Source organism: Symphodus melops (genome assembly GCF_947650265.1).
Source record: "Symphodus melops genome assembly, chromosome: 22".
NCBI classification, from domain to species: Eukaryota; Metazoa; Chordata; class Actinopteri; order Labriformes; family Labridae; genus Symphodus; species Symphodus melops.
Window position 1 is genome coordinate 19893173 of NC_136712.1, and position 9648 is coordinate 19902820.

General features: G+C 43.0%; 1 protein-coding gene across 1 annotated transcript; it reads right to left on the reverse strand.

Moving 5' to 3' along the window:
• Positions 1-64: 64 nt before the first annotated feature.
• On the reverse strand, positions 65-9069 carry prl2 (prolactin 2). Its single transcript, XM_079334916.1, has 5 exons — positions 8974-9069; positions 6973-7151; positions 6686-6793; positions 1078-1257; positions 65-928 (listed from the first exon to the last, which is right to left on the reverse strand). The coding sequence occupies exons 1-5, from the start codon at positions 8993-8995 to the stop codon at positions 734-736; spliced, it is 684 nt and encodes a 227-aa protein (XP_079191042.1). The 5' UTR covers positions 8996-9069; the 3' UTR covers positions 65-733.
• Positions 9070-9648: the final 579 nt, after the last annotated feature.

Consider the following 9648-nt stretch of genomic DNA (forward strand, 5'->3'; position numbering starts at 1 on the left):
AGGTTGATGCTATCATTCCAAGCTCACATTCATGTTCTGGGGTTGGCATATTTCCTTCTACATCCCGCCATGATTACTGCAGCTCCCTTCTCTTTGGTCTCTCTCTCAAATCCATCCACAAATCTCAACTGGTCCAGAACTCTACTGCTCGCATCTTCTCCAGAACCCCCTCTGTCAATCACTCCCGTCCTTCAGGGTTAAATTTTGACTTCAAGATTCTGCTAGTCAGCTTTAAGGCCACCCAGGTCTCCTTCCCTTCAACTCACTGCACCACCCTCACGCCTGTCCACCAGGGGGCCCCCACCTATGGAACTTCCTCCCGCCTCACCTCTGTAATATTGACTGTTTTTTATCTCAATTTAAAACACAGCTTTTTCTAGTGGCACATTCAGCCTGATCAGTGTCCTTCTTTTCTCATGAATCCTCAGCGCTATTATTTAATTCATCCTGTGAATTTGTCTTTTTATTCTTCATTTGTTACTTTTGTTTTTAGCTCTGCTTTGCGAGGAGCCTTTCCATCGTTTTGTGTGAAGAACAACAAGAAACTTTTATTGTTTTATTTGATTTGTTTCACACAGGAGTCACATCATGTAGTACTCTGTCCTGTCCACAGGGGGTGCAGAGTCTGTAAACACAAATGTGTCTGAATGTCTCTTCAGTTAAAAAAAACTTTTTTATTTGTAGCTTTTCCTGCATGTTGACGTTTCCTGGAGTCAAACAGAGCTCACAGTTTTCAGCAGCCGTTCTCTGGAACAATGCGACACTTCAGGATCTTCAGGTAGTTCTGCACCTTGTTGGAGTCTCTGCGGAAACAGTAAAGAAGGTCGTAATCCTTCATCAGATGCCATTCGTGACCGTTGACCGACAGAGGAGCTTCAGGAGAGGCCAGACTGCTGATAGAATTACTGACGATCCCCGACATCTGCATCTGAATCGAACACAAACCAAACATGTTTGAACCCCTCTACGACAAAGTAATCGTTTGGTTTCTGAACATCCTCATGAAAATGTTGAAGAACAGAATCTGTGTGAACTACGTTTAACACCTGAAGAGATGAAACTATTTACTCTGGTTACCTTCTCAGCCACCTTCTCCACACCTTTGCGTAGCTCGTGCACCATGTCGCTCATCTCCAGAGCTTTGTTGGAGCTGAAGTTGTTGAAGTCGGGATGGTGAGCCATACTCTGGTGGAAGTGCCACAGAGGATCCCTCCAGGCCAGCAGCAGCTTCAGAATCACCTCCGTCAGCTCCCGTCTCTGCAGAGATGACAGGATGTGCAAGACTTTGTTCAAATGCAATTAACATTCTTTTTTTCAAAGTCACCGTTGAAGATATATTTGGATTTGAACAAGTCTGAAGTGACTGCTTGGCCATAAATACTCCAGACTTGGACCCAAGCATTTCTAGTACACTGCTCAAAAAAATAAAGGAAACACTTAAAAAACAGAATGTAATTCCAAGTCAGTCACACTTCTGTGAAACTGTCCACGCAACACTGATTCCCAGTCAATGTCACATGCTGTTGGGCAATTAGCAAGACCCCCCCCCCCCCCCCCCCCAATAAAGGAGTGGTTAGTTTTACACTTTTTATTTATTCATTTTTTGCAACAAAACACCAGCAGGTGAGGTCTTGGTGGGAAGAGATGACCGAGGTAGGAGGAGACAGATACATTATTACAGATTTCACAAAGAGAACTAAAGACATCTTACGGGTCCAGATGATTATGGCTGTGTTTATACCCCTTCTCTTTCTGAAGACGAAATGACACAGCTGTCTTTTTCATTGTACCAATGGAGTTAATTCTATTAAGAAGTGGGGGGGGGGGGGGTCTGCTGAAGCCAGGACTTCGTTATCGCTTTCTTGCTTGCAACCAAAAAGATCTTCAGGAGGTGTTTGTCACTTTTACAGAGATCACTGGGATTTTTCCCAGGTAGAGGGAAGTGAAAGAAAAATCTGGTTCCAGGCCCAGAGTCTCAGATATGAAATGTCCCACTCCTCTCCAGAATGGCTGGACATGAGGGCCTGACCAAAAGATAAGAACGTGGTCCGCTGAAGCCAATCCACACTCGCTCCAGCAATAATACAGAGACCCAGTTGATTTGGACTTTTGGGAGGGTGTTACAAAAAGCGGATCAAAAGGAGGAGTTAGTCGTGGAACACTGAGTTAACCATGCTCGATGCCACTCTTCTTCTGCTAATACTAACTTAGTTAATTATGTAACTGAAATACCTTATTAATTCTGTTAAGGCATCCCAGTACTGACTGTATAAGCATGTCCATTAAAGGTACTTCCATGTCTTTCCATTTTGCCACATAGGCTGGGCTGCAGCAACATACCAGAGGTCTTAACTGGGCCGATGGGTAGTAATCTCTAAATCAAGGCAGGGACCTGCCCCCCCCCTCCCCAGGCAGCTGTAGTGTATCTCACTCAGTATTCCAAATGAATCTAGACAGGTGTTTATCCCAGTCCCTAAATTGTTTAAGAGGCACCTCTACTGGGAGAGCAGTAAAGACGTATAATAGTCTGCTGTCTAGGTCTAGGGGGAGGAAGTCCCATCTATCCAGGTGCGTATATGTCTTCCTATTAATGTGCTTATAGTTGGCATCATACAGCTGTGACGGGTCCTTTGTTACCTAATGTGTCGCTGAAGCCAGTCAAATGTATATTTATCCATAAGTTGGACATTAAGTGCATAAGCAGAGTATCTTCCATACATCTCCATGATGTTCATAAGCAGATTCCATGGAGAGCTCTTCTTATATTATCATGTATCTGCCTGTCTGCTCTTCATCTATCAGGGGGGGCGTTACTGTTTACAGTCCCTAACCCTAATATGGCTGCATATATTTTATAATCAGTGTTTAGGACACTAAATGGTCTGTAGCTTTTACAGTCCATTCTTTGCCCTCCTTGGATATCACTGAAATAAACGCCTCTTTCCATGATGGTGGAGGCGCTCCATCTTTCAGCGTATAATTGATTGAAGATTTTAGTAAAGGGAGTAATGGTTCTCTCATGTTCTTATACCATTCAGAGGGGAATCCATCACAACCTGTTGGAGACCTGAAATTACACAATCTATTTCCTCTGTTGAGAGTTCAGATATAAGTTTTTCATTTTGATTTTTACCAATACAAAGGAGGTCTAATGAGTTGAGTTAAAGTCTTGGATTGTTAGTTCGTCTGCCTTATCTGGTTGTGTATATAATGATTTGTAGTACGATACAAAAGCTTCCTGGATTCCTTCCAGTCTGGCACTTATCTTATTTGTTAAAGGGTCTCTAATTAGCTTGTTGTTTCCTAAGTCTCCATGCAGGTAGTTTGGATGCTTTGGGTCCTGCTTCATAATACCTCTGTTTCATATGTCTGAGTTGTCTTTCAATTTCTTAACTATAGATTTTGTCAAGCTCCTGATTAACTGGTCTCATTTGTTCAAGTATAGCAGGGTCACTATTAATGCTGAGCTTGCTTCAGGTTCTTTAGTTGATCTTGCTAATCTAGCCGTTTTTTTATCTTTTATCTTTTTCAGACTTGTGGATTTGGCTATAATATCCCCTCTAAGGTATGCCTTGGCTGCATCCCATAGGATGGCAGGACTGACTTCTCCATTATCATTGTATTCCAAATATATTTTCAATTTGTCCCTCATTTCTTTTTTAAACATGTCACTGTTCAGCAGACCTGTGTTCAATCTCCAAAGTGTAGTTTTTGGTCTCCCCTCCAGATGTTAAATTACAGCAAATTACAGCCCAACACCGTGCAGGACGAGAACACCAAGGTCGGTAAATTGTCCACTGGTGTCCTGAGCAGGTCGACACTGAGGACATGTGACACACGTGACAGAGTCTGGAGACACCGTGGAGAACCTTCTGCTGCCTGCAACATCCTGCAGAATCACCGGTTTGGTGGGTCAGAAGGGGGGGGGGGGCATTTCTTTGGGGGGGCGCACAGCCCTCCATGTGCTCACTAGAGGGAGCCTGACTGCCATTAGGTACCCAGAGGAGATCCTTAGACCCCTTGTGAGACCATGTGGACCAGTTGGTCCTGGGTTCCTCCTAATGCGAGACAATGCTGGACCTCATGTGTCTGCAGTGACTCAGCAGTTCCTGTAAGATGAAGGCATTGATGCTATGGACCGACCCGCCCGTTCCCCAGACCTGAATCCAACTGAGCACATCTGGGACATCAGCACATTCAGCTATGTAAAGAACAAAGTATTTAATAAGAATACTTCACTCCTTCAGATCTGGGATGTGCTGTTTTATTGTTCCCTTTATTTCTTTGAGACTTGTATAACTGCCGTAGAGGGAAGGGGCGTGGCTTCCAGCACCCCTGTTAGGAATCTAGGCGTTCTATTTGATCAAGATATGTTCTTTAACTCTTATATGAAAGGGACAACCTATTTCTTTGCCTGCTCTGTGTACCTACGGTCTCTAAATGTACAGACCATCCCCTGCATGGTCCTGTAACAGCACTGGGCAGCTCCTTCAGTGACAGGCTCCGCCCCCCACAGTGTCTGAAGGAGAGATACTGCAGGTCCTTCAGTGACAGGCTCCGCCCCCCACAGTGTCTGAAGGAGAGATACTGCAGGTCCTTCAGTGACAGGCTCCGCCCCCCACAGTGTCTGAAGGAGAGATACTGCAGGTCCTTCAGTGACAGGCTCCGCCCCCCACAGTGTCTGAAGGAGAGATACTGCAGGTCCTTCAGTGACAGGCTCCGCCCCCCACAGTGTCTGAAGGAGAGATACTGCAGGTCCTTCCTTCCTGCTGCAGTCAGACTGTTTAACCAATCAGCTCCCAGTAGATCATAAAACACATTAAACTGGACAATTCACTCCGACTTCTTCTTGTGCAATAATAATGTTATAAGATGTCACCTGATCTTTTTTGTATTTTTTATTTTTAAATCTAATTACAATGCAATATTTATTTATGGGACAGTTAGTGCACTAACACTCCCTCTTTATGTTCACTGTGTGCATGATCGTGTTCATACTGTTTATACAGACTTACATCTTTAACTTACTGGCTAAATTAACCCTTTTTGATGCATATTTTTACTCGCTCTTTAATTATTGTTTCTGATGCATATTTTTTTCTACACTTTTATATTTTTATCTATTTTAATTTTTGCACTGTGTGATTTTCTTCTGCTATCCTTCTTTGCTGCTGTAACACTGTAAATATCTCCGCTGAATAAAGGATAAAGGATTAGAGCCTTCAGTTATCTGGAAATTATTTACCAGTCAAGGTCAGAGCGACAGACATTGTCTACCACTATGAGTAAGCTTAAAACCTGAATTTCCCTCGGGATCAATAAAGTATCTATCTATCTATCTATCTATCTATCTATCTGTCTGTCTGTCTGTCTGTCTGTCTGTCTGTCTGTCTGTCTGTCTGTCTGTCTGTCTGTCTGTCTGTCTGTCTGTCTGTCTGTCTGTCTGTCTGTCTGTCTGTCTGTCTGTCTGTCTGTCTGTCTGTCTGTCTGTCTGTCTGTCTGTCTGTCTGTCTGTCTGTCTGTCTGTCTGTCTGTCTGTCTGTCTGTCTGTCTGTCTGTCTGTCTGTCTGTCTGTCTGTCTGTCTATCTATCTATCTATCTATCTATCTATCTATCTATCTATCTATCTATCTATCTATCTATCTATCTATCTATCTCATTCCTTTTTGATAAAGCTTACAGTTAGAGCTGGCTCAGGCTCGGACATGCTCTTATGCTTTATGCTGCTGTAGCCTTCATGGCTGTTTCCACAGGATACGTGTATGCAGTGTTTGTTGCTGTCACAGCGCATGGCCTGTGAGACAGGGTTAACCCTTTTCCTTGGTAGATTAGCAGTTCATGTAGTGCCTGTTGTTACAGACTGTTGATCAAGTTATGGGATATACAATCGAGAGTCTTTATATTGTGTATTGAAATTGAACAGCTGCTCTTTGCATTCCCTTATCTGACCTCCTTTCCTGGTCAATCTGTTCCATTCAGCTTGGCCCAAGCTTGCAGCATGCTCTGTCAAAAATAGATTATGGAGCAGAAACTGACAGAGGACTGACTGACTGCAGCAGATACAGTAGTATTGACCAGAGGTGGCGCCATTAGCTAGGGTTAGGATCAGTAGTGTGGAAGGAGTGCTACTGGGGGCACAGCACTCGGGGTACTATGAGTATTAAAAAATACTTTAAAAAACTCCTTATTAAATAAACAGAAGTGGTTTACAAAACACCTTTTTTAAATCTGGTACAAAGCATATTTTCGTAAGATTAATGTATTTTGTACATTGTCCCTGACAAATAAACTAATAAACTAAACTAACATTTGGACCAAATTTATGGAAACCAGACCTCTGTGCAGAAGAGACATGCGGTGCTCTATTGTTAATGAAAATCCTCCAGTGTCCGAGGGCCTCTGATAAAAACACCTGAGGAGTGGTCAGGTCACAGCCATTACTAAAGTTAATCCAATTTAAAGTGAAATACAATACGTATAAATATTTTGTAGGAGAGAGATCTTAAAAGTGTTCTGAATTGAATAAAAAGAAAGATGGTAAACATTTCTGCACATACCGACAAATAAATGCTATAAGATAACAGACACAACAATCAAAATAGCATATATATGCACTTCTTTATTCCTGTGTCTCTTCAGCTGAAAGGCAAGATATTATAATCAGTCTGTGTTAAGGTTGACTCACCGCCATCCTCTGAGCGTTTTCTTTTCCATTGGGGGTGAATATGGTGGAGGTGTGACAGTTACGACTGACCCGACCGATCTGATTCTTACTGGGCAGAAAGTACTGCTCCTATGAGGACAAACAAGGAAGCAAGAACAAAATGTCAGAGGTCAGTTAAACGTCAGATTAGGGTTAACTCTAAAGCTATGGCACAGAAGAGAAGAACCTAACCATAAGAATGTCCTGATACAGAAAATCATGAAATAATCAATTATCTTTGATCAGTCACTTCTCTCAGATAGACTCACAAACTCTGAGTGTAGGTCGTTGGAGATGCCGTGCATCCTGGCAGAGTGTTGGATTACTCGATCAAACAGGTCAGACAAGGAGAGGATGTGGCAGCCTTTCTGGCCGTTCATACAGAGAGGAGCCGAACGAACACTGCTCAATCTGCTGCAGAGTAACACACACACCACCTCCACCCAAACTACAGAGAGAGAGAGAGATCAATCATGATAAGATAATCAATCAGAAAATAATCATTAATAAAAGAGAAGTCAATAAAAGCCGAAAACAGCCTAGTTGTTATGTGCCCTAGGGTTAGTGCCCTATGGACAGAGGCCATAGTCCTCATCACAGCTGTTGGTTTAAATCCATCCCTCGCTCTCTCCTCCCAACATTTCCTGTCTCTTTCCAGCTGTCCAATCTCGTAAAGGCAAAATTGCCCAAATAATATAAAAAAAAAACTGAGAACAGCGAAATCAATAAGAAAGTCATTAATATCAATGACGATTTAATTATTATTTATCATCAAAATGAGTCCACCTTAATCCCCTCTGCACAATCATGGTGAAGTGTTTTTATAAAGTTAGGTTCTAAAACTAAGGAACTGAGACAAAATTATAGTGAGAGGACGACTGAAGGACAAGATGAGAGGACGACTGAAGGACAAGATGAAAGGACGACTGAAGGACAAGATGAAAGGACGACTGAAGGACAGGATGAGAGGACGACTGAAGGACAGGATGAGAGGACAAAAGGACAGAATGAGAGGACGACTAAAGGACAGGATGAGAGGACGACTGAAGGACAAGATGAAAGGACGACTGAAGGACAAGATGAAAGGACGACTGAAGGACAGGATGAGAGGACGCCAAAAAGACAAGATGAGAGGACGACTGAACAACAGGATGAGAGGACAACTGAACGACAGGATGAGAGGACGACTGAAGGACAGGATGAGAGGACGACTGAACGACAGGATGAGAGGACGACTGAACAACAGGATGAGAGGACAACTGAACGACAGGATGAGAGGACGACTGAAGGACAGGATGAGAGGACGACTGAACGACAGGATGAGAGGACGACTGAACAACAGGATGAGAGGACAAAAGGACAAAATGAGAGGACGACTGAAGGACAAGATGAGAGGACGACTGAACGACAGGATGAGAGGACGACTGAACAACAGGATGAGAGGACAACTGAACGACAGGATGAGAGGACGACTGAAGGACAGGATGAGAGGACGACTGAACGACAGGATGAGAGGACGACTGAACAACAGGATGAGAGGACAAAAGGACAAAATGAGAGGACGACTGAAGGACAGGATGAGAGGACGAAAGGACAAAATGAGAGGACGACTGAAGGACAGGATGAGAGGACGACTGAAGGACAGGATGAGAGGACGACTGAAGGACAGGATGAGAGGACAACTGAAGGACAGGATGAGAAGACAACTGAAGGACAGGATGAGAGGACGACTGAACGACAGGATGAGAGGACAACTGAACAACAGGATGAGAAGACGACTGAACGACAGGATGAGAGGACAACTAAAGGACAGGATGAGAGGACAACTGAACGACAGGATGAGAGGACAACTGAAGGACAGGATGAGAGGACGACTGAACGACAGGATGAGAGGACAACTGAAGGACAGGATGAGAGGACGACTGAACGACAGGATGAGAGGACGACTGAACAACAGGATGAGAGGACGACTGAAGGACAGGATGAGAAGACAACTGAAGGACAGGATGAGAAGACGACTGAACGACAGGATGAGAAGACAACTGAAGGACAGGATGAGAGGACGACTGAACGACAGGATGAGAAGACAACTGAAGGACAGGATGAGAAGACGACTGAACGACAGGATGAGAAGACAACTGAAGGACAGGATGAGAAGACGACTGAACGACAGGATGAGAAGACAACTGAAGGACAGGATGAGAGGACAAAAGGAGGTAAGCAGAACAGAAAAACTTCTTGTTGGTTAAATAAGAGATAAAGTGAAATACCTGTTCTGATGTTTGCTGACATCCTGCAGAGCGACGACAAGCTTAAAGCTCTGAATGTGATGTGTTCAAAGATCCCACAGCTTCATCTAAGCTGCTTCTCTGAGCAACTGCACTTTAATATAAGGGAGGAGGTAGAGAGGTGGAGGTGGAGGGGGATCAGATCATTTATCCTGACGTAACCTTTACATAATGAAATAATAGAACTTATTAAATTAAATCAAATGTGTGAATTTGATTTATTGATTTTCACTGTTTTTCTGCCTCAAATAAAAACAAATAAAACCATAATCTGAGTGATTACCTTTAACACATAATCAATAAAACATTTAAAGTGTTTTATCTAATTTATTTACTTACATACATTTACTTGGAAAATAATTTTTTCATTAGTAAAAAAAAAATACAAAAAAAGGTACAATTCTGTTTTGAGTTTGAATTTAAATTTTTAAGGTTAAAACCCCATTCTTAGGATATGGGCTCTCTCTCTCTCTCTCTCTCTCTCTCTCTGTGTGTGTGTGTGTGTGTGTGTGTGTGTGTGTGTGTGTCCAAAACAGTGTTGAGGACCATCTCAATGAGGTACCCTAAGGCAGGCAACAAGATTGATGACATCATGAGCGTCCTTCAAACATGGCATCACTCAGTGTGACTCAACATGTCTGAAGATCATTTTAATAA

What these genes read in the sequence shown, in the direction of transcription:
- prl2 (XM_079334916.1), bottom strand. Translation starts at nt 8,995, where the DNA reads ATGTCAGCAAACATCAGAACAG. An exon ending in GTCAGCAAACATCAGAACAG is followed by an intron (nt 7,152 to 8,973) that starts GTATTTCACTTT and finishes CTCTCTCTGTAG; the next exon opens with TTTGGGTGGAGGTGGTGTGT. An exon ending in AAAACGCTCAGAGGATGGCG is followed by an intron (nt 1,258 to 6,685) that starts GTGAGTCAACCT and finishes TCATCTCTGCAG; the next exon opens with AGACGGGAGCTGACGGAGGT.